Source organism: Miscanthus floridulus, chromosome 14 (genome assembly GCF_019320115.1).
Source record: "Miscanthus floridulus cultivar M001 chromosome 14, ASM1932011v1, whole genome shotgun sequence".
NCBI lineage: Eukaryota > Viridiplantae > Streptophyta > Magnoliopsida > Poales > Poaceae > Miscanthus > Miscanthus floridulus.
The window spans coordinates 41,474,791-41,499,921 of NC_089593.1; the positions used below are offsets into that span (position 1 = coordinate 41,474,791).

The following is a 25,131-nucleotide window of genomic DNA, read 5'->3' on the forward strand; positions in this document are numbered from 1 at the left end:
AATAATGTCATGCGGCAACTCAAAATTATTTTGATATAAACAGTAAAAAAAAGGTTTCTAAAGGAAAATAAGACAGGTTATTACGGTGACAATATCGATCTCCACACCCACTCAACATAGAAGCCCCTTTTTAGTTATTACAAATGGTGTATTGACTCGCAAGTATGCACGAACAAATTCTCTGTTTTATTCATGTTCATACTTCTCGTACAATTTATTTAATAAATAAAAAGTAATATAAAATTCTAATTATAGGGACACCGAGAATTTACTATCGGTTTCTGTCTATTCTAGAGAGGGGACGGGACGGGACGTCAGAGTCCCTTTCATGTAAACCTGGAAAAGTTTAAGTTACGTCAAGGAACAAGGTTCGAAATCATTAGGACAATGTAAGTTGTCAATGCCATGTGGAAATAGGGATATTCAGTCCAACCTTGTTCATTTCAATCTAAAGTCCTTGAAAAATACTCCCACCATTCTAAATTCGAAGATATTTTAATTTTTCTAGATACATTGATTTTACTATATATCTAGATTTTAAACAGATATAGTGCATATCTAAATACATAGCAAAAATTACATATATAAAAAAGACAAAAACGTCTTATAATTTAGAATGAAAAGCCAAAACATCTTATAATTGGCTACAAAACATTGAAAGTGAAGTCGCTTTGCCTACAGACACCGAAAAAAGTCGTTTTGCTGATGGACACTACCTTGAAATAATTTTGAAAACACCGAACGCATTAAAATATTAATTTCTCCCTTAGGGAGAGAAAATAGCTATGAAATGTCGTTTTTGCCCTTGGCTCTTTCTTCATCCTCCCTCCCTTTTATTCTTTCTCCATCGAAGACCTTCATGTCCTTCGTTCCGGACATCCCACCCCCTAGCTCGGCCGCCGCCTGCACCCCCATGATGTCAAAATGACCTAAGTGCAAAAACGACATTTCACAGCTATCCTCTCACCTATGGAGCAAACCCCCATGACGTCAAAATGAGCTAAGTGCAAAAACAACATTTCACAGCTATCCTCTCACCTATGGAGCAAAAAATGAATATTTTTAATACGTCTGGTGTCCGCTAGCAAAATTGTCACAAACTAGAGTGCCCACAAAGCGACTATTTTTCAGTGTCCGCTAGCAAAATGGCTTCACTTTCAGTGTCCTGTAGCCAATTTTTCCTATAATTTAGAATGGAGTACCACACCTCCTCTTCATTGCAAACCTGATGACATTTTGGGGGGGGGGGGGGGGGGGGGGGGGGCTAAGAGAATTCCAGCCACAAGTACATTTTTCCCCTACCAGCCCCTTCACAAGCATGAGTCTAAAAAGGAAAAGAAAGAAATGATTCCACTCACTGTCAGATCCCTACAAGTAAAAAAAAGAAGATAGTTTTCCATCTCAAAATAAACGGGGGGAAAGAAAATAGTCTATGAACGGCATGAATTGCAAAGGCTTTTCCTTTGTTTTGAAACAATCAAATAACGGCAGATGAGACTTACATTGTTTATACTATGATCAAAGAACATGTATGACCATTGTACAGATAGGTCCAGGTCCATCTTCCTGTTGTACAACAACTGATTCCACTCACATGGGTACAATTCGAACAGCTAGACTATGCACTATGTTTTTTTTTTCATTTGCTATATTGAATTTGAGAGTAAAGAATATGCGACTCAACAAGAAGAACAGCTAGGCTGTTACCAAAGATGGAATCTAATTTAACAGGTCATGTCGCCTCAAAACATCTCCATCGCAGGTTTTCAAGGTATTGCCATTCATTACAGATGCAAGTCATTTGGGTTAGAACTTGGAGGTGATTCGGCGACTTATTGGGTCAGCATCTCATTTCGGGCTATCCATCCTCTGGTTAGCTCCTCTATATTTCTTCAATGTACTATTATTCTTCCTCTCTTGCTGCTCCAGGCTTTTTGCCTCTAACAACCTTGCTGGCAGGAAAATGCAACCTTGCATAAAGGGGCCTTGGTGCCCTCACCATCCTATCAAAGCCCCTCACACAAACAAATCCTGAAATTTCACGACAGAAGGCAACTAGGTAGAAGCAAGTTATAGCTGATAAAACAAAGTTTGTAGTTGCTAAACATTAAGCTTGCACAATTGCTCTAGGACCTGCAAGTTTTACACAAAAGATAGAATACAGTATATGCATGAATCATGAACGCAATAGTACAAAATGTATGGTTTCTCAAACTGAGCATGGAAATCTTAACTCAGTTGAAACTGCAAGACACAGACAAAGTGTTTGCTAGAGTAACAATCATTGTTCAGGACAACCGAAGTAAAAAAAGACCCCAAAACTACCATGTTCTTTTTTTGCATATTTTTTTGTCATATATTATGATATTTTCATAGTTTTACATTGAGAAAGAGATACCAGCACTAAGAAAATGGGAAAAAAACAATAGGCATCCCAGATTTATTTGTGAGTGGACCAAAATTAATGTAAACTGACGCATTTTACGAGGGGAGAGTTCAGCTGACCAGTAGAACATTCATTGATTCAGTTATTCCCTTATAACAAAAAAAAAGTAAAGGTAGTTGCGTTTTCTGTGGGTCCCATATGGAGCCGGTTGTTTCCTATACCTTGATCTTACATTACAAATGCTCATTTTCATTAGTGGCATCCCTTCACAAAAATTTGCCCTTATCTGTCAGATCTATCCATTTGCTGTCAGTGGGTCACAATAGCGGGCAACCTATTGGCCCATATATTATGTAAATTTACCTTTCCTATGACGAGCGAGCTTGGGTCACACAACAGTCCCTTCCCCCTCCCCCGGCCCCCCACCCCCAGGAAGCAGGCACCATCCTACCACTCGAAATGATAAATTCATCTACATATTCAGAGCATCTCCAGCAGTACCCTATCCCCGTGAAACTGTCATATTGGGGATAATTATGCTTTTTTCTTGCTCCAGCAGTTCCCCAATACCTCTTCCTTTTTTTTGGTGGCCATCAATATTGAGAGTTAAGCCTAGTGCTTCTCTCTAGTTATCTTGTTATCTAGCTTATCTTTCCATTAAAGCTGTACTCAGCTCTTATCTTAGCTTTATGCCTAGCATCTACTTTATACAGTAGAATATGCTGTAGTAGTTGGAGAGCTTCTTGTGAACCAAGTTTACTTTTGCTATATAATGAAGCTAAGGCAGCCATGTTATTGCTGCCAGCTATTCCTAGATCCAGAATTCACTTGTGCTACCTGGCCAACAAATATTTCTCTCATCTCCCCTCAAATAGCGAGGGAGTTGTATCTCCCCCCAATGGCATGAGGACCACCCCAACTACCATTTTTCAACCAACTTTTCTACTACACACCTGTGAGACCCACCTTTCTTATGGGTATTGGGGGAGATACATTGGGTGCTTCTGTAGCAAGTCCCCCAATATTCACAAAAATATTATTGGGCTACCCCAATACATATATATTGGGGATAGATTATTGGGGAACTGGTGGAGATGCTCTTAGCTTCCAACCTCCACAAATGCAGGTCAGTCATTCACTCCTCTTACTTTTAAGATGCCATACAATTCGAGCTGTTGTGGCCATTAGTGTCCCCACAAACTAAGACAGCAATGGGTAGAGATCAAAGAGGTAATTACTGAATGATATTGGGTAATTATTATTACTTATTTTGACAATTTGACCATACTCTCAGTCTTTCCGAACTCATGCAACAAATCAAACAAATGAATTGAGAAAATGAATAAATAAGTTGAATATGAAAATAACTACCTTCAGTAGGTTTATACACGTCAAGAATAAAGCAATTGTTAGCTATGATTGTGCTACGAAGCAAATAGTTAACAATTGATGCTTGATGTGACTGAAGTAGAAAAGATGAATAAACAAATAAAACAACTAAACCTTCCACAGGTCCATGTTAAGACACTGAAAAAACAATGGTGATTGTTGTCCAAAGTTAGGGCCATGGGGGCGGTCAACTAGATGCAAGAGTGTGTGATCATATATGCATTAAGATCGCTACCATACTAATAGGCTTGCTGCCTAATCACAACTTGTTAAGACTAGATGTACTAGTCTACCAAGTCAAACAGTTGGGCCAGTAGTTTTCTTTTATCGAACACGCAGGAGAACTATGCATCTTTATATTTTAGTAAAATGGTGCCAGATGTTAGTGGGGACTTGACTTGATGATTTAATAACATTATTAGTGATCCTATGATGCTAGATGTTCAACATGAATACCATTCTCATAGAAAATGGTGTAGATACCAGGATTCTTGCAAGCAATAGTATATATGTGGGACTCAACTCTAGATTTGTTCATTGTAAGCATACATCATAAAAGTAAGGAGATAAAATGGGTACCTCTCCAAAAGCATTGTTGTATCTCTTCAGTCGTTAAACCTGTCGGCAAAAACATGTAATACATAGTTAGAGCTTGGTAAACACACACAAGGAAATAACAACTATAACAACAACAAAAAATGCCCAACAAAGATCACTGCATAAACCACAATGTAGTGCCATCCTGCTCTGAATATTTTAGCTTGACTAGGATATCTGACAACTTACTGCTTACTCTGTCAGAGGTTGTATTCAGATGATGGTTTAATCATGAACATGAACCTTGGTTATTGCTGTGTTCTGTCTTCCTTTTTTAAGCTATATGTTCAATGTTACAGAATCTCATAGCCAGCACTAAGGAACAAACTCCGGGAAAAAGTAAGATGTTTATGCAAAGTCCAAAGTCTTGGTTATCATCTGGAGGAGCAAAAGTTTATGCTGAGGCTTTTGGGAACTTGCTGGAGCCCGTAAGCCTCAAGAACTAGGCCTAGGTTGTAGTGGGGGGCTTGTTTAATCAGCTGTTTGGTCGGATCACTATTTTTCTATCCCAGGTGATTGTGTTTTTTTTTCCTATTCTGTACCGCAACCCCTCTGTTCTCCTAGGTGGTCAGAGTGGTTGCTTGTAAGGGACCAGTTTCTCCTCTCTTTAATACAAAGGTGCAGCCCTCGTGCGTGTTGGAGAAAAAAAAATACCTCTAAATATTGTAGGAACTGAGGTTCCAAAGTAAACAGTTCGTCTTGGGAGGTCCCATATCCAACTTCGTGGGACATCAATTGGATTTTCGCTTGAGTAATGGTCAGCAAATACCTGCATAATGACATTTGTACCACTGATAAATCTGATGGGCTAAGAGTCATTTCTGATGGATAAGTCTCATGTGTGGTTGGTCTTTGTGGGGCTGTGCTGCTCACATGGTCCTTGTGGCTGTTTTTCTGTTTTTAGGACAGCATCTTAGACTAGAGGACAGCATCTTAGAGGACAGCATCTTAGACTAGAGGACAGCATCTTAGCTAGGACAGCATATTAGCATCTTAGACTAGCATCTTGGCATATGCTTGGCTGGCTAGCAGCCTATAAATATGTAACCCCAACCCCTCAGGTTGGTATGGCATTTGTGTGAGCTTGTGTGAGAAATAGACAAGAAAATTGCCCCAACTCCTAGTGTCATCCTCTCTCGATGAGAGTAAGAATTCTCCTACTACCAAGAGTGAGAATTCAGCGACTAACAACTGGTATCAGAGCCGTATTATCCTGTAGCCTGAGCATCTCTTGCTCATCTTCTCTCCCAGCCCCACAACAGCCCCAACTGTTGGCAGCAGCAGCTCCTCCGGCCGCTCCGGTTCACTCCTCTCCCAGCTCGTCTGAAGCAGCCCTCTCCCCACGCAGCAGCCCCCCGGTAGCGCGTCATGTCCGCAGGGCAGTCTCAGCGCTCGGTCGCCTCGAGCACGCGGCGTCGGCAGGAGGCCGAACTTGCCGCGGCAGAGGAACGCGAGCGAGCGTCGGCAGAGACCGCTGCAGCGGCGGCAAGGGCGTCGAGGCTGGCAGCGGCGGAGCTGGCAGCAGCCAGAGCGGAGGCGGAAGCAGCGGCGCGTGCGGCGGCAGCGGAGGTCGAGGCTCTACGCGACAGCATCGGCAGCTCCATTTCCGCTGACGACACTGCCGACGCGGATCTCGAGCTGCTAGAGAGGGAGGCAGCGCAAGCGCGGGCGGCGCAGTGGGCAGCCGCGCACGCCCACGAGCGTGGCGGCAGCCCAGACAGGCGCGGACGTGGTGGCGGCGCTCCTGGAGGAGGCGCACACGGCGGTGGCGCTCCTGGGGCAGCCGCGCACGCCCACGAGCGCGGCGGCAGCCCAGATAGGCGCGGACGCGCTGGCGGCGCTCCTGGAGGAGGCGCGCACGGCGGCGGTGCTCCTGGAGGAGGCGCGCATGGCAACGGTGGCGGATGGGTCGATGGAGAGCGCGGCCTTCACAGGCAGCGTGGCTCTCTCTCCCCGGATCGGTACCGTGGTTACCACGGGCTCCAGGCTGTTGTCAGGGACGTCGGTCCCGGCGGTGGGTGGCCTACCCTCACCAAGACCAACTACGTCGAGTGGGCTGCGGTGATGAGGGTAAAGCTCCAGGTGCGGCACATGTGGGAGGCAGTCCGGTACGGCGACGTCGACTACGACCTAGATCGACGGGCGCTGGATGCTCTCATCGCTGCAGTCCCGCCCGAGATGCAGTTCTCGCTTACCAGCAAGCGGACTGCCAAGGAGGCTTGGGACGCCATCGCTGCGGCACGCATTGGCAGCGCCCGCGCCCGCAAGTCCACACTGCAGGCACTTCGCAAGGAGTGGGAGAACCTGGCCTTCAAGCCAGGTGAGGACGTTGATGACTTTGCTCTCCGTCTCAACACTTTGTTGCAGAAGATGGTGCAGTTCGGCGACGACACCTACGGCAAGGAGAGAGCTATCGAAAGGCTCTTCCGCTGCGTCCCCGAGAAGTACAAGCAGATGGCTCGCTCGATCGAGTCTCTGCTGGATCTCTCCACGATGTCGATCGAGGAGGCGATAGGTCGCCTCAAGGTCGTCGACAGCGATGAGCCACAGTCCCTCTCGGGGCCCATCACCACTGGCGGAAAGCTCCTTCTCACTCGGGAGCAGTGGCTTGCCAGCCAAGGTGATCGGAGGAAGGGGGAGCCTTCTTCCGCGATAGGCGGCCGCAAGCGTGGCAAGCCGCGCAAGGCGCGCAGAGACGCCCAGGCCGGGGCGCGAGGACGTGCCGAGGGTGATGCCCGCGGAGGCGCCCAGGGCGGCGCCGCCGGCAGGCACAAGCCGGCACGAGACGACACCTGCCGCAACTGCGGCCAGCTTGGCCATTGGGCCAAGGACTGTCGACAGCCACGACGTGGCCAGGCCCACGTCGCACAGGCGGAGGAGCCGGCTCTGTTCATGGCACATGCCAGCATCGAGCTACCTCCAGCGGCACCGGCCGCAGCGGCTCTCCTCCACCTTGACGAGCCAAAAGCACACGCCCTCCTCGGCGACAGCTCCGGCAACGACAAGACTGACGGGTGGTGCCTCGACACCGGCGCCACCCATCACATGACCGGTCGACGGGAGTTCTTCACCGAGCTTGATCCTAGCGTCCGAGGCTCCGTCAAGTTTGGGGATGCCTCAGGCGTAGAGATCAAGGGCGTCGGCTCCGTCATCTTCACCACCGTGTCTGGTGAGCACAGGCTGCTCACCGGAGTCTACTACATCCCCGCGTTGAAGAACTCCATCATCAGCTTGGGACAGCTGGATGAGAACGGTTCGCGCGTAGTGGTTGAGGACGAAGTCATGAGGATTTGGGATCGTCGTCGTCGCCTTCTTGCCAAGGTATCCAGAAGCGCAAATCGACTCTACGTCCTTAACGTGCAGGTGGCACAACCCCTCTGTCTCGCTGCTCGTCGGGACGACGAGGCGTGGCAGTGGCACGAGCGTTTCGGGCACCTTCACTTTGAGGCCCTGAAGCGGCTCAGTGCCACGGAGATGGTGCGAGGCCTGCCGTGCCTCGACCATGTGGAGCAGCTCTGCGACGTCTGCATGTTGACGAAGCAGAGGCGACTCCCCTTTCCACAGCGGGCTAGCTTTCGAGCCAAGGAGAGGCTCGAGCTTGTGCACGGGGACTTGTGTGGCCCGGTGACACCGGCCACACTGGGAGGACGACGCTACTTCCTGCTGCTCGTCGACGACCTCTCCCGCTACATGTGGGTGATGGTCCTCGGTAGCAAGGGAGAGGCTGCGGACACCATCAGGCGCGCGCAGGCTGCTGCGGAGGCGGAGTGCGGTCGCAAGCTACGCGTGCTGCGCACCGACAACGGCGGCGAATTCACGGCGGCTGAATTCACGTCGTACTGCGCTGACGAGGGCATTCAGCGCCACTACTCCGCGTCGTACAGCCCGCAGCAGAACGGCGTCGTCGAGCGGCGCAACCAGACGGTTGTGGGGATGGCTCGGGCCCTCCTCAAGCAAAGGGGGATGCCGGCTGTCTTCTGGGGAGAGGCGGTGGTGACGGCCGTCTACATCCTCAACCGCTCGCCTACCAAGGCGCTCGACAGCAGGACGTCCTACGAGGCTTGGCATGGGCGCAAGCCGGCGGTCTCCCACTTGCGGGTCTTCGGCTGCCTCGCGTTCGCCAAGGAGCTTGGCCACATCAGCAAGCTCGACGACAGGAGCACTCCGGGAGTGTTCATCGGCTACGCGGAGGACTCGAAGGCCTACCGCATCCTCGACCCGAAGACACAGCGTGTGCGCACGGCGCGCGACGTTGTGTTCGACGAAGGGCGAGGATGGGCGTGGGACAAGGCGGTGGACGACGGCTCGGCTCCGACGTACGATGACTTCTCTGTCGAGTACGTCCACTTCGAGGGAGCTGGGGGAGTAGGCGGCTCTTCTTCGGCGAGCGCGTCTACCCCAGTCCCCGAGCCTCCACCGACCCCGGCGCCTGCTACTCCGACAGCACCACGCTCTCCAGCCAGGACCTCGGCTGCGATGAGTTCTTCGCCGGCTCCACCACAGCCGGCAACGCCACGCACTCCAGCACCGACAGGCACCACTCCGGGCACGTCTACTCCACCACCAGCTCGTGTCGAGCACGGCCCGGTTGAGCTCGCTACTCCGCTCTCTCACGACGAGGAGCGCGTCGACGCGTACCACGACGGCGAGCCGTTGCGGTACCGTACGATGGAGAACCTTCTCGGCAACCAGCCGGTGCCGGGACCGGTGCCTCACGACCTGGAGGCGTAGTTGCACCTTGCGTGTGACGACGGCGAGCCTCGGTCGTTCGCAGAGGCCGAGAGACACGCGGCATGGCGCGCCGCGATGCAGTTGGAGATGGATGCGGTTGAGAAGAACCGCACCTGGGAGCTTGCTGACCTTCCTCGTGGTCATCGCGCGATCACCCTTAAGTGGGTGTACAAGCTGAAGAGGGATGAAGCCGGTGCCATCGTCAAGCACAAGGCTCGCTTGGTGGCACGAGGTTTCGTGCAGCAGGAGGGGGTCGACTTCGACGACGCCTTTGCTCCCGTGGCACGGATGGAGTCCGTGCGACTCCTTGCGCTAGCTGCCCAAGAGGGCTGGCGTGTTCATCACATGGACGTCAAGTCGGCGTTCCTTAACGGCGACTTGAAGGAGGAGGTCTACGTGCACCAGCCGCCGGGATTTGCGATCCCCGGCAAGGAGGGCAAGGTACTCCGCCTGCGTAAGGCCCTCTATGGCTTGCGGCAGGCACCGAGGGCGTGGAATGCCAAGTTGGATTCCACGCTAAAGGGGATGGGCTTCGAGCAAAGCCCGCACAAGGCGGCCATCTACCGACGGGGCAATGGAGGTAATGCCCTGCTGGTGGGTGTCTACGTCGACGACTTGGTGATCACCGGCACCAAGGATGCGGAGGTGGCGGCATTCAAGGAAGAGATGAAGGCCACCTTCCAGATGAGTGACCTGGGGCCTCTCTCCTTCTACCTGGGAATCGAGGTGCACCAGGATGACTCTGGGATCACGCTTCGACAGACCGCCTACGCCAAGCGCGTCGTTGAGCTAGCTGGGCTCACCGACTGCAACCCAGCTCTCACTCCGATGGAGGAGAGGCTGAAGCTGAGCCGCGACAGCACGACGGAGGAGGTGGACGCTACGCAGTACCGGCGTCTTGTGCGGAGCCTTCGCTACCTCGCCCACACACGGCCGGACTTAGCATTCTCCGTCGGCTACGTTAGTCGGTTCATGCAGCGACCGACGACGGAGCACCAGCAGGCTGTGAAGAGGATCATCCGCTACGTTGCGGGGACTCTCGACCACGGCCTCTACTACCCGAGGTGCCCTGGGGCGGCACACTTCGTCGGGTACAGCGACAGCGACCACGCCGGCGACATCGACACCAGCAAGAGCACGAGCGGGATCCTCTTCTTCCTCGGCAAGTGCCTCGTTAGCTGGCAGTCGGTCAAGCAACAGGTGGTGGCCCTGTCTAGCTGCGAGGCCGAGTACATAGCGGCCTCCACCGCTTCGACTCAGGCGCTCTGGCTCGCTCGACTGCTTGGTGATCTCCTCGGCAGAGACACTAGAGCGGTGGAGCTCATGGTGGACAGCAAGTCCGCCCTGGCCCTGGCAAAGAACCCCGTGTTCCACGAACGCAGCAAGCACATCCGGGTGAGGTACCACTTCATCTGAGGCTGTTTAGAGGAATGGAGCATCAAGGCGAGCTACATCAACACCAAGGACCAGCTTGCAGATCTGCTCACCAAGCCCTTGGGAGGATCAAGTTCCTTGAGCTCTGCTCCAGGACCGGGATGGTTCAACTCTCCCACAAGACGACGCACAAGACTTAGGGGGAGAATGATGGATAAGTCTCATGTGTGGTTGGTCTTTGTGGGGCTGTGCTGCTCACATGGTCCTTGTGGCTGTTTTTCTGTTTTTAGGACAGCATCTTAGACTAGAGGACAGCATCTTAGACTAGAGGACAGCATCTTAGCTAGGACAGCATATTAACATCTTAGACTAGCATCTTAGACTAGCATCTTGGCATATGCTTGGCTGGCTAGCAGCCTATAAATATGTAACCCCAACCCCTCAGGTTGGTATGGCATTTGTGTGAGCTTGTGTGAGAAATAGACAAGAAAATTGCCCCAACTCCTAGTGTCATCCTCTCTCGATGAGAGTAAGAATTCTCCTACTACCAAGAGTGAGAATTCAGCGACTAACAATTTCTTCTACTGTATAGCAAAAATTATTACATATGATAACTAATGTTCACCTCATTAACTTGAAAATACGTCCCATTAAGTGGGAAGCTTCCTCTCATTGCTGTTCGGCATGGTATCTGCTTAAATTTGACCAAACAATGAGCACTGTTAGTTTATAGATATATATAATACCCAACACACAAAAATTAATAAGACTCAAAGGAAACTTGCCAAAAGTGTTCCTCTGACTTTCTGAGCCTGCATTTCTCGTATGCTGTTGCAACTAAAGCATGTTGAACTTCCACATAGTCTACCAGTCTCCCCTGAATCACAGAATGTCTTGGGTGCATCGGTTGATTGTGCGGTTTCACCTGTTCAATTCTTGAACATTAGAGGAATTTAGAGGAACAAAGGGTTCAAGCAAATGATCTTGCCTGGGGTCCATATGGAAAGAAGATATTGACAGGGATCATCTGGTTCTCTCTGTTCGAACTGCGAAGATACAGACAAACCTAAATTTGGGATGAATATTCAACACAAAAGCAGTGTTTAGTTGATATCTACTGGTAACTTACTCCTTCCAGAAGAGGGTGTGAATCTGGCAGTTCATAACTGCAAGCAGATGAAAGTAAACAAGTTAAAAAGATAGGTGTGGACCTCATCAGTGATACAGATAGTACAAGAAATGAAGGAACTTAAGTTATTATCAATGACATTCAATTTTGTCAAGGCCAATGTCATACACTTGGTGTTCTGTCCTCAGACGACTGACATTCTTGAGCTTTGGAGTTGGAATGGAAGCAGCATCAGGGGTGATGGCAACCAATGCCTTTGACATGTCAGCATATTCAATCTCAACATTGTTTGCTTGCATATAGTTCTTCAAGTTTTGTGTAAACTCCTCAATATTAAGATTAATGGTAGGAATTTCATTAGGGTCTCCACAAAAGAAATCCTCTATTGCACCCTCCTTTGCCTCTACATTTTCAGGTTCAGGTTCTGGGCTCAGTGGTTCCTCAATGATTGGCTCATGGTTATCAGAAACAGCATGCTTAGGATAATTTGCACTCCACTCAAGTTGGCCAACAGTCCCTGAATTTATGTATATTTGGTGACAAAACTCTACAACATTTGGATCTTCCGATGTAGCCAAACGTTTTTCTTTGGGTGCAGGAAGAGCAAGCCTAGCACTGTATTCATAAAAGAGTGTTACCAAATGTCTCTCAATGTGCAGTATTAAATTGCAGCCCGCAAAATTTTGAAATTGACGTAAAAAAGAACAGTATTCCAGTTAGTAGAAATGGACATTTCAAAGCACAGAAAATGCAACAAGCTAACGACTTCTTTGTTTTTCACTAAATGCAACAAACCAGTAACTTTTTTAGTTTTTCACTAAAGTCAATTATAACATTAATCAAAAGTTCAAAATGGAGTGAACTAAGGCTTTGCTGGCAATGTCACAACTATGGTTCGATAGCTACAAGACATTCTGGATACGAAGTGAATTTTAGCAACTGCAAAAACAGAGCAAATGACTTTTCCCTGAAAGGAAGCTCACTCTCTTTCGTAAACTAGGAGTGAATTGAGATTTGTCTATAACAATGTAATAACTTTCTTGATAGCTAAAAGATTATCTGGAATGTCAATATCATGCCATTCACCGTGTTGATAAATACGTGAGAGAATATCCAGTCCTCCTACTTAAAGTGCTCCCATGCTCCTGCAGTAAGAATTACATCTAAAAGTGCATGGAAATATTCAACAAAAATATGGGTACATAAATCATGCAATCATCTATACTCATGCAAAATTTGAGCTTAAACAACATTTTGTGCAAGGAGAAACAAAAGACAAATCAGCACGTCAACTGAGGCAGGTTGCAGATCACACATGCACAGTTCACAGTTGCACCTCCATCAATTGACATGCTGATTTGTCTTTTCTTTTTCTCCTTTCACAAATACTATTTGTTCAAGCCAAAAATTTTGCATGAATATGGATGATTACATGATCTATACATCCTTATTATTGTCAGAAACTTTCATGCACTTTTAGATGTAATTTTTATTCAGGGGAGCACAGGAACACCTAAAGAGATGGGAGCACCAGATATTCTCTCGTAACTACACATATCAGTTGAATGCAACAACTAATGAACAGTACCCCACATGTATGTAAAGTCTAAAGAACATAATTCAGCATGTCCATTAGCTGAATAACAAGGATCTTGCATTTCCTGGAATTACCTTGCGAATGCACTAGCAAAGTGCTTACATTCAGCTCTCATTGGACATGAATTGCAATTAGGCTTACTTTTTGTGCAGAAAACCTAAAAGTGGACCATAGAGAAAAGGTAAGTCAGTTCATAGTAAATCAGTCAGTGTTGGATCAATTTTTTTTTCTTTTGTTTCATGTATCACCTTTCCAAAAGTAATCATTTGGTAGTGAAGCTCATACCTGCATATTGGAAGGCATATTGAATCTAGCCAGCTAAATATAGTATTAAAAGTATTGATTGAACTAATCTTACAATGTACGTTGATCTAGCTTGCATAGTCGAGGCCAAAGGTACTTCTGTATTTGTTCCAGCATGGGATACCTTCAGTGGTAGAATATCAGACTTATGCCACATATGCACTCTGGGTGATCATGTACATATAAAGAACTATAGAGAATAACGATACATACATTTCCAATAGGTGCAACTGAAGAGACTCTGGCAGTGGTTGAAGTGGCACCCATCCAAGCCTCACACATATCCGACCAACATTTGTGTCCACCTAGGGAATCAACATACAGAGCTTCAGAATAAGGAATATACTTGAAAAAAAAACTTTAGGAGGTTGAGCAACAAAGAACATACTGGAAAAGCCATATGATGTAGCGTCAAGAGGCGAACGCACTCAACACTTTTGAGTCCAAGCCCTCTAATGCTTAGAAGGAAGTCCCTGGAAGAATTAGAAGAAATGTGTATGGCATATTAAAAAACGGCAATGACACCTTGAATGAAATATTTAACTACTGACATGATTACAAAGGTGATGTGCATGAAGTTTTTAGTTTTCACTGTCCAATTTGTAGTTAATACTTTGACAAGACCAGCTAAAGATTGCATTGATGAAAAATTTACAGAAGCCTGAATCAATGTCCTTTTTCATGATTTTAAGCAGTATTACTTGTTGGACACTTAAACTCTTCAGGTTTGGTCGTAGTGAAACAAGCAGTAGCATCATAAATTCGTATGAGTGCTACAAAGGGTCTTATAAGATTAGGAACTCAGTAGTTCATATAATCTTCTCAGTGTATTCCACTAGACTTACTTTGCTTTGTCCGGTTGAACATCTCTTAGCCATTCAAGATCAATGCTTCCATGGTCTGTCACCAATCGGTTCAGGAATTCCTGTGCAAAGGTGGTCAAAACTTTAAAATGGTTCAAGCTAAATATTGTAGTGCAAATAAATATCAAATCAAAATATCGGTGCATGCTTGAACAACAACAACAAAGCCTTTAAGTCCCAAACAAGTTGGGGTAGGCTAGAGTTGAAACCCAGCAGAAGCAATCAAGGTTCAGGCACGTGAATAGCTGTTTTCCAAGCACTCCTATCTAAGGCTAAATCTTTGGGTATATTCCATCCTTTCAAGTCTCCTTTTATTGCCTCTACCCAAGTCAACTTCGGTCTTCCCCTGCCTCTCTTCACGTTACTATCCTGGCTTAGGATTCCACTACGCACCGGTGCCTCTGGAGGTCTCCGTTGAACATGTCCAAACCATCTCAACCGGTGTTGGACAAGCTTTTCTTCAATTGGTGCTACCCCTAATCTATCACGTATATCATCGTTACCATCTCAACCGGTGCATGCTTGAACAACTAGAACTTTTTGGAGAGCTTTCTTCTACTAGATTTACCTTTATCCGTTCTGCTAGCATGTTATTCATTCCTCTCTCTCTGATAGTTTCAGATATTTCCCGCACTTCTGCTTGCCTAACTGCCTCCCAATCAACAGTATCCCTTGCATCATGACTTCTTTGTTTATCCCCACCATTAGAAAGCACTTCTTTTCGTAAACTGTCCCAGTCATAAGTTTTCTTTTTAGGTCGGCCCCGTACCTTCTTAGCTTTTGATCCATTTTGTTGAGCTTCTGACGGCCCCTTTTGAGTATCAATGAAATTCAGTGTTGAGCCTGAAGCAACTCCTTGCAAGACCTCTGAATGAGAGTTCTGGTTTTCACACAAGGTTGAAGATTGATGTCTTTCATGTGATGCTGTCAGAATTCTGGCATCATTCTCCTGTTGGCCACATCCTGATTGAAATTGTTCAGCACCCATTTGATCTGTTGAGGTAGTGTACACCTCTTGACGATTTGAATACACAAGTGGTTCCACAAAAAGAGCTTCAGTTTTGTTCCTCGAAAAATCATTTCCACAGGAAGAGTGCTCCTTGAAAAATGGCACTTTGTCTGAACTATGTAATGGTTGGAAGTTTTGTTTAATTACTGGTGAAAAGTTGCCTTGTTGCAAAGGATCAGTGGGGTAAAGACTAGCCTCAGATTGTGTAACACTGGAAAGATTCACTCTATCAGGGCCGGTGTGGAATGATTTATCCATATGGCTGAAACATGACACACCTGTGAAACAAGACTCGCTATTCTGAACATAGGGCATAGAAGTATGCAATGGCTGATATGATCTGTTTAGATCAAGCAACACACCCTTGTTCACACCTGAAACTGGAAGAGGATTAAGTCCATAATATTCTGATAATCCGAGCATGCGTTTTGGATCTTGAATAGGCAGAAATGCTGTGTAGTCAGTTGAGCTGCCAGTCCCATTGGATATATTTCTCATGATACAGCCCTCTTCGGTGAAATTTTGCAACGAACTAGAACCTATTGGATCGATTCTACGAAAGAGGTAATCTGGGGAATTCTGGGAAGAAACAGCAGAATTTCGAGAAGAAATAACATCCTCCAATGATCCATCTTCAGTTTCTACCACACTTGACAAGCCGGTAGTTGGAAAAACATATCCTGATAGCCCATTTCCATGGGATCCAGTTTGTGACTTCCTATAAGAGACATGGCATCCTCCAGTTGCACAGTTTACTCCATACCCGGCAGAGCTTCCAATCAATTCATTACTGTTACTTTCTTCATTATCTTCTGTAGTAATTAATGATCTAACGTCACTTATCTCTTCAATGGATATCTTGCCCTGCAATTTGATAGAATCACCAAACAGTCCAGGACAACTATCTTTCAGTTCAGGAGGAGTATGAGACATCTCAGCCACAGGTTTTTCAGGGACCTCTGTCTTAGCAGGAAATTTGGCAGCAACCCCCATGAAAGCAGAGCTGAAAAAAGAAAAGGACTAAAATTGGTATATATATATATATGCTAAATTTCACAACATATTCTTACTTCAATTAGGCTACTAGAAGTGTATATTTCACCTAGAAAGATGATCTGAAACATTCTGGGTAAGAAATACACCCACGACTGAGTCCACGACTGATCCTTTCCATCGAGAGAAACGCCTGTCCCCTGTAAACAAATTAGATTATATAAAAAGTTAAGTTTTGCTGTGAAAACAAAAACACATGTCCTCCGTCATCTCACACACACTATGCATAGAAGACCCACATCTTATGAATTATTACAGTGCCCCATGTTACATTGTGAATCACTGTTTAAATGGACTCAGGTATGACCCTTTCATCACAGACTAATATGGTTTCTGTTCTTCAGAGTCTCCAAAATGCAACTGCGGCTATCAAATCTCTATAACCATACAAGCTTACTATTTGTCTATTTAGTGCAAACTTAATATGATTTTTTTCAAGTTACCAATCTGAATATTTTCGAAATATAGATCAACGATTAAAAAGGCCTGACTGATGGAAACAAGAACCTGAGATAATGAGTACAGAATATAGAAAAGGCATACTAGAAATATAAAATTGAAATGGTTTCCATACCCTGAACTAGATGCATACGAGCAATGAATGAATCAACCCGTCCTCTGAACACTCTTCTTTCTTCGTCAAGCCACTTCTCTTTATCCTTGTCCAACCCTTCAGCACCATCACCCATATCTGGCCCCATTAATAAGTTCCACATCATAGTGGTGACCGGATCTATGTTCACTTTGGCCCGAGAACGGCTTTTCTTTGTCTTCCCCTCAAATGCAACCAGTGCACCAAATTCACCTTCATAAGGAACAAGAGCATTTTTGGGTACCTCTGCCACAACCTTGTCTGGTCCGTTTATGCTTAAGAGCTTAATCTTTTGAATTATGCCATCTAAAGGATCAACTGATGCTGCTGTAGCTTGAGGAATGACACCTCCATGAATCTCCTTATCTTGGTCAGAACTTTTCGACTCCACAGTTGACATCCTAGGAGTAATCCCAGTGGAAGGTTCAGAAGCATAAGTAATACCATTGAGGTTTACTACTTTTCTTGGACGGCCCCTTTTTCTTGGCTTCGCAGTGATGTTTGCTTCTGCAGTTACTCTAGAAGAGTTAAGAGTGTAGTTCCCATTTGTGGTTGGTTGGCTTGCTCGTTGGGTAAGGGATCTAACAACTTCATCACTTGTAGTTCTGATATGCTCATCAGCAGTAGTAGCAGTGCAGTGGTTATGGCCCTCTTGACTGGAAGTATTGTGTGTTTCAGACAAGACTGGCACCTTAGCCACAAGGTTTTCTAAGCATTGATGTTGATGAATAGCATTACTCTGAATATAGTTTTCTGTGGATGGATTCACTGTGCCGCTCGATAACTGTGTGTTTCCTGTTGTTAAGTATCCAGACCATTTATTTGGTAAAGCAAAAATGTCGCTAGAGTGATGTGGCCTAGATGTAATTTCCCAAGGTTGAATTTGATGCACTCCATTCCTCAGGATATTACTCTCTCCCAATTGGTTTACAGTACTGCCAGGCAATGGTACGTTCTGTGCAGTGAAGCTTCGGAACTGTTTATTAGGTAAAGCAATAAATCCTTTGTCAGTAATATTTTGCAGAGAAAATCCAGTACGTTCATGGATCATGTTGTTCTGTGACGTAACAAAGTCAATCATTTGCTGTGAAGCTTGTGATTTCTCAAGGGCCATCAACCTTTGTATGTCAGCCAAGGTACCAATTCCAGGGTTCATAGCTGAAACTTTATTTGTGTTCGAACCATCAGAAAATGCTGATGAGGAAGAAAGCTTTCCCGTAGTTCCGTTTAGGTGATTGCTATGATCCTCTGGTCTCATCCTTTTGCATGCTTCAGGATAATAAGATGTTTGGGAGCTAGTGGAAAGGGGGTCATCACTACAGAACTTCCTTGTTCTATTTGAGTTAATAAAGTCGATGCCAAAAGAAATCTGATGACCACTGGTAGCATTGTGTTCTCTTTTTTTACCCATTGCAAGAACATCTGAATAGCCTGGAGAATCATGAAAACCAAAAGCTGCTCCAGTTTGGTAGTTACTATTGGTAGAAAACTTCAAGTAATCATTCTCCACAGAAAACTCGTTCAGATTTCCATTCATCACATCCCTTTCATTATGCTTGGGAGGTACAAATGGAATTTCTGGAAGTCTATAGCATTGAGCCATTTGTTTGATTATTGCGCCTTTGGCTATACAAGCTTCAGGATTGAAATTGCCCCCCACTGACACCCTTTCGGTATACTGAGAAGCTGCTGCCATATTTTCTGGAATTCTATAATTACTAAGCATCTGATAATGTATTGGTGATTTTTCTGTACAATCTTGAGATGTGCTTATGTATTGGTCAAAATTCACTGATGGGCGTCGCATATGATCTACCGAGCTGGTGAGATGAGAGACACATCTAACTGGCAGACTAGAATTAGAATCCAATAACTGATTTGTTTGAACTTTTTCTCTTAAACCAAACTGGAAAAATTTTACAGAGCTGTCCATTAGACTAGAATAATTGGTTGGCATCTGACTTGCTATAGAATTGTTCAGATCAAAATTGACTCTTTTAGGCACGCAATCTGTCCGTAATCCTTGTATATCAACTATTGGGTCAACTGAAATAATAGAACTTCTTGTACCACCCCACTGGCATGATACCTGGACATTACTTTTTTCAACTCCAGATATTGATGGCTGTGTGTCCCCAGGACAAGTCTGTATCTCCGTTTCCTGGGTTTGTGATACCAGATCCAAATGTCCATGCTGGTCCTTTACATCAAAGTCCAAACATCTTTGGGCTACTCCTGGTTTAGCTCTAGTGTGTGTATCAGCACCTGCTGATGGAATTTGTTCAGCTGGTGCACTTAGTCCCTTCCTCCTGACATAATTCCTCTTTCCAGTAGGCTGATTCCCATTTTCCTTGGGAGGCTTTTGAGTTTTAGGCTTCTGCAACGTTGCTGATTGTCCTTCTTTAATGACCTTTGGCCTATGTTTTTTCCTCTTAGGTTTTTGAACCAATTTTCCATTAATGTCAGTACCTTCAACTGCTCCAGCATCATTAACAGCTTGTGAGTTGGCAGATAACTTTTCAGATGTCACAGGGGGGTTCAATTCTCCGGTACCCAGCTCAATGAAAGATTCCACTTGAAAGGGCACGGAAGAAGTTGCGAAACACAGATTGATACCATGAGGTACGTGCATCCTTTGCCCTAGACCCTCCTGTATATTTCTGTAACTTATGGTGCCAGTCACATTGTTATCCAAATGAGGTGCATCATATCAGCCGACTTCACCTGTGAGAGTCATGAAGACACAATACAGTCACATAATATTCAAAATGTCACAGTTTATATTATGAAAAAACAGTACAGCGAGTCAGTGCACTCGTTACAATTTGAAACATCAATGCAAGAGACTCTAAATAATATCGATGGTTCTCGAGTTTTGTTTAGCTTGTTGACAAACTCAAACTGACTGGAGTTGGCATGATCACTTTGACAACATTTCAGTGCTCGAGGAGGTAGCAGAAGGTGCCACCACCAGTTTCTTGAGAACCTTTCTATATGTGTACAAAATAGAACTGTACATATAAATTGTGAACTATTGACAACAGAAGTTAATATCCAATTGTATCCAACTGCTGCTATGGTCTACTGTCCAGTGTCCACTTCTGTTATTGTAGGAACATCTGTTTTGTATCAACTGAGTAGGAACATCACTTGTGTATCAACTAAGGTATGTCTATAGGTCCTTCTCTCTTTTTATCTAATTTATTCAGCATTTCAGCTACTATATTTATATAATTTATTCAGCTATACACGATGAATGCAAATTTAGCAAAACGCCTAGGCTCACCTAGGCTCTAGGCAGTGGGTCACCTCCTAGCGCCTTTTTGAACATTGCATATAATTATTACTGTCCAAGCCTAAAGTTTTATGTGCTTGTGTATTTTTTATTCTACTCTTAGGATTTATCAAATTCAAGTTATTTGTGATTCTACTGTGTCTGCTTATTTATTCGTAGACTGGTTAGCTGTGCAGTAAACAAAATTTTTGTGGATTCCAATTCATTTCACTCATTGGATTGTTTTAAACTGGAACATCTGGTATTTGTTGAACTATTTAGTTATTCACAGAGCAAACATCTGCTGAAAAGAAAACATATGAAAGAAATTTGGATTTCCCTCAAAAAGTGTAGAAAGGAACTAGTCGGCTAGTGAGGAACTACTCAACCATGTGGCTCGGATTATAGAATCTTTTGAATTCATATAAAGGGAAATTTGGCTCGTGTATCAAAATGAAGGCCGCTCATTATCAAAAGTGATATATACAGTTCAATAAACGAAGTCAGTCACTGTCAACAATAATGAGAGGGTCAGACATATCCAAGTTTTGCACCGATCGAAGTGGTGGCATTGGCTAAGGACAACAAAAGCTGGGGAAAAGCAGATGCAAAACCTATTATGGCAGCTGGTATGTTTATGCTGACTCTGGTTCTCGTGTGAACCGAATGCTATGGAGGCATTTTAGTTTCTTGTAGATGTAAGCTACCATCAACAGAGTAAAAATGAAAAGAGCAACACTTGTTCTGCAAATTGCTTCTTATTGGTGGTTTAGTATATTAACTCATTTTATTTTATTTTATTTTTTCCATTTGTTAGTACTGTTTTATTCAGCTAGACTGCAAAGAGTTGAACTTCTGGCAACAAAATTAGCTTCATTTCATTGTGTTTAGGACTATATAAATCATAGTGCAGGTCCAAGAAAAAATTAGCTATTTAGGGTGTTACAGATTGAAAGCAAATCTACAACTGCGATCATAATCAAAACATTCTTCATATAAATCTCGACACGTACATTCCAACCCTAAACACCGGAACAAAAGCATTTACGTGACGAACACAGACAGGCACACCAGATCAATCAATAACAGCACGCATGCCGGACGGATCACCAGAAATGGGAAAATCGGGAACAGAGGACGGGAGAGAAGCTTGGTGGGACGCGAGACTCACCCGCCGGCACTGGAGGCGGGGAGGGGCAGGCAGAGTGGGAGGCGGCTCCGAACTTTGAGAGGCGCGTCGAGGTGAGAGAGGGCGATGCCTTGCTGGGGACGGACGGCGGCGGGGTCGCTCCGCGAGGAAGGGGCGGCGGCGGGGTCGCTCGGCGAGGGGCGGACGTCGTCGGGGTCGGTCGGCGAGAGGGCGGACGGCGGCGGGGTTGCTCGGCGAGAGGCGGACGGCGGCGGGGTCGCCCGGCGAGGGGCGGACGGCGGATGGCGTCGCTCTGCGAGGGTCCGACGGCGGCGGGGTTGCTCCTCGAGGGTCCGACGACCGACGGTGCTGCTGCCTACCACGATCCACGTGGAAGAAGTATTGCTTGGTTCGCTTGGGCCGTTGGATGGTCTTCGGAAGGCTGAAAACGTTTCAACTGCATAAGTTGCAGTAGCAATAGCAACTGCACTGGATCTCAGGGCCTGTAAGAAATACAAGAGCTGATTATATGAATGGTAATAAAGAGTCATTATTAGTGCTTAATGGTAGTTTATTAGTTGCATGTTTTGTCCCGGACTCTCTTGCACGTGGGACCATTAGTCTACGGAATAGGCCTATCCACTGACCCTATTACACGCATACATGTTTCTAGGGGTGGAGCTCTGACCAGCCTCATGTTGTGGCGGTAGAGGCCGGCGAGAGCACGCCTAGGGAGAGGAGCAGTTTTCGCGTGGTAGCGGTAACGTCCCGATGGTTTGAACTTATCAACTTGGCTTATTATTCATGTTATAGTGTTTTTTTTCATAATAAATCAGTATTAACCGATTTATCAGCCGCAGAAACTATTAGCCGAACAGTCCTGATCCGTAATTCTTTGTATAGGGTTCCGTTCGCACCGGACGCTCCAGATGGTGGGCCGCCCATGCCAGCCCAACAACCGCTCCTTTATGTGCTCATCCACTCACCCTGCATCCATTATTCTAAAAAAAACTCACCTCATCGTAGCGCCACGGCAGGTCTCCGCGATACTGCGACCGCGCTCTCCACTGTGCCTCCCTCTCCATCGCGCCTCCGCTCCGCCAGGATCCACCGCGCCGAGCGCAACAGCCCGTCTTCCTCCCTCTCCACCATTCCTCTCGCCCCCGTGGCCTTTTCTAGAGCGTGTGGACCCGCTGTGGCCTTCTCCACTGAGCCTGCCCTTTCTCCACAGGAGCGGCGAGCTCTACGCCACTAGCAAGCTGTATATCAGTGAACTCCATACGCCGACGAGCCTCCATTCCGAAACAGCAAGGAGATATTGCACTAAAAAGCGCATGTTAAAAGTGCAATCAAGCCCTAATTGTGGGTTTTGGTGATAATGACCACGCAATTAGAGAACTAATGAGATTTATCGAGATGACAAACAGGGAATTCATGTTCGAAGATGTTACACGAAACGGAGGAGCCCCCAATTATAAATGTAGATGGCTTCAAACTCAAAGGAGGTTTAAATTCTTTTATATTTTGAATTTGAGTATACTATAAAGGGGGACACAATGCTTAAGCTAATATATGCTACCAAGTTCTCAAACATACACATTCATTCTCAGATTCATAGGCAAGATAGTCTACACTTCACTCTTACCCTTGTTGTCTTGTGTGGTGCGGTATTGCCACACTTGTAGAGAGGCACTGTCGCAGTGCGGAACTGCCGCGCCTTAAGTGACCGTTGGGGCTCAGGGGGTATTTATTCCCATCCTCTTCCTCTCAATGTCTCTCTTCTTGCTCCTGCTCATTCCAGCTGGTTCAAAACAGAAAAGGAGCTCTCTCTCCCTCCATTGTTGACCTCAAGTCCCCAAGCAAATCTATTGATTTCCCCATCAATCCTTGAGGGAAAAGAGTCCAAAACTTGATTAGAGAGCAGCTCTATTGATTCCCCAACTCGAAAGAGCACTTGGTTCACGTTTTGGCCGGCGGTTGTGTTTGTTACTCTTGGAGCTTGGCTCCTAGTCGGCTAGAGCGTCGCCTATGGAGCTTGCCAACTTGTGTGGCAGCCCCGGAAGGTTTGTAGCCATCTCTTGAAGTTAGTAAACTCACCCCTCATCTCAAGAGTTAAGTCTCTTGATTTGAGAACGAGGAAGAGTTGGAAAGCCCTAAGCCTTAGTGGCTAACCTCAACAACGTGGAGGTAGGCAAGTCTTGGTGGTGAGCCGAACCATAGAATAAATTATTGTGTCATTTGTGCTTGATTTATATTACTTGCATAACATATTGTGATTGAGGTGATTTCTAGAGTTTCTATTCGATCTACTTGTGTGTGGTGTTCCTACCACTTCTAGCTCTTGATCTGTGATTGTCATACCTGTAGTAAGTTAGGAAATTTCTCCGATCTAAGTTTTCATTCATGGATTTTGAACTGTGACTCAAAGTTGTCTACAGGTGCAACAGTGCCGTTGTTCTGGCCCGACAGTGCCGTAGTCCGACGGTGCCACCCTCCAGAGTGGCAGTGCCGTAGGGTGAATTTGATAAAAGTTTGAGTGTTTGTTTTGATAGGCCTATTCACCCCCCCCCTCTAGGCCAACCAGAGATCCTACAAGTGATATCAGAGAAGGTTACCTCATATACGCTTCACCGCGTGAGGTATGGAGCTCAGAAGAGGATCTAGCAGCGAGCTGAGCGCATCAACAGCAAGCAACACCACATTACCACATCTTGAGGCTACCGATGCCGAAAGAGCTCTCGATGGTAATGAGAGAAGAAGAAGGAAGGAGGCAAGAAAGCTAAAAAGAGAAGCAAGAGAGAAGGAGGAAGAGCAGTGGTTAGAGGAGAAGAAGCAAAGGAAAGAAGAAAGAAGGCTCAAGAGAGAAGCAAGAAGAAAAAGAAGAGAAGCTAGGAAGAAGAAGAAAAAGAGAAGGCAACAAGTGCATCATCAAGCATATCAAGTAGTTCCGAAGATGGAGATGATGATGAGTCATACCAAGTGTCGAAGGGGAACAAGAAGGAGAAGAAAGAAAAGAGCAAGGCCGACAACAACAAATATGTCGCCGTATCCTTTAACTATTCTTCTATTCCTATGACTAACCATGATCGAAGGTCTTTCATCAATATGCCCATGGGCAAGTTACCTCATTTCAATGGGACTAACTTTGCCAAGTAGAAACACTTGATGAGAGCCTATCTTATAGGTCTTCACCCCAACATTTGAGAGATTATTTGCAATGGATTTGAGCCACCGGTTGATCCCAATAACCCAACACTAGAAGAGATGAGAATCATTCACCTCAATGGTCAAGCCACAAGTGTGTTGCTTAGTGCCTTGGATGGTGATGAGTACAATAGAGTGATTGGAGTTGATGTTGTCAAGCAAATATGGGACACTTTGCACCTAGCACATGAAGGGGTTGACAAAGTGAGAAATGCAAGAATTGACTTGTTGATGTCAAAGCTCAACCGGTTTTTAATCTTGGATGGAGAGGGGCCACAAGAGATGTTTGATAGGTTGATGACGATGGTAGGCAAGATTAGAGGCTATGGTTGTGATGAGCTAGATGATCACAAAGTTGTCAAGATTGTGTTGGAAGCTTATTCACCTAGAAATAAGACCGTAGTCACTTTAATTAGAGACAAGAAGAAGTTTGAGTACTTCACACCAAATGATGTACTTGGGAGGATCTTGACCTTTGACATGCAAATAGAAGAAGCAAAT

At 45.8% G+C, this 25,131-nt stretch overlaps 2 protein-coding genes across 3 annotated transcripts; both read right to left on the minus strand.

Moving 5' to 3' along the window:
• Positions 1–1,446: 1,446 nt before the first annotated feature.
• LOC136502760 (protein ROS1A-like) lies at positions 1,447–21,848 on the minus strand. 2 transcript variants are annotated; one of them, XM_066498014.1, is made up of 18 exons: positions 21,469–21,847; positions 17,006–19,747; positions 16,481–16,571; positions 14,938–16,381; positions 14,352–14,431; positions 13,895–13,979; positions 13,720–13,811; positions 13,562–13,630; positions 13,452–13,488; positions 13,278–13,360; positions 11,775–12,221; positions 11,607–11,643; positions 11,466–11,523; positions 11,263–11,402; positions 11,103–11,168; positions 5,027–5,141; positions 4,355–4,393; positions 1,447–2,031 (listed from the first exon to the last, which is right to left on the minus strand). In XM_066498014.1, exons 2-18 carry the CDS (start codon positions 19,653–19,655, stop codon positions 1,904–1,906), a joined length of 5,661 nt encoding a protein of 1,886 aa, XP_066354111.1. In that variant the 5' UTR covers positions 19,656–19,747; positions 21,469–21,847; the 3' UTR covers positions 1,447–1,903. The 2 variants fall into 2 exon arrangements, with proteins under 2 accessions (XP_066354111.1, XP_066354112.1); XM_066498015.1 differs by lacking the exon at positions 5,027–5,141 and having other exon boundaries at positions 1,934–2,031; positions 21,469–21,848.
• On the minus strand, positions 21,465–22,511 carry LOC136503389 (uncharacterized). Its single transcript, XM_066498481.1, has 2 exons — positions 22,443–22,511; positions 21,465–21,929 (listed from the first exon to the last, which is right to left on the minus strand). Exons 1-2 carry the CDS (start codon positions 22,509–22,511, stop codon positions 21,465–21,467), a joined length of 534 nt encoding a protein of 177 aa, XP_066354578.1.
• Positions 22,512–25,131: the final 2,620 nt, after the last annotated feature.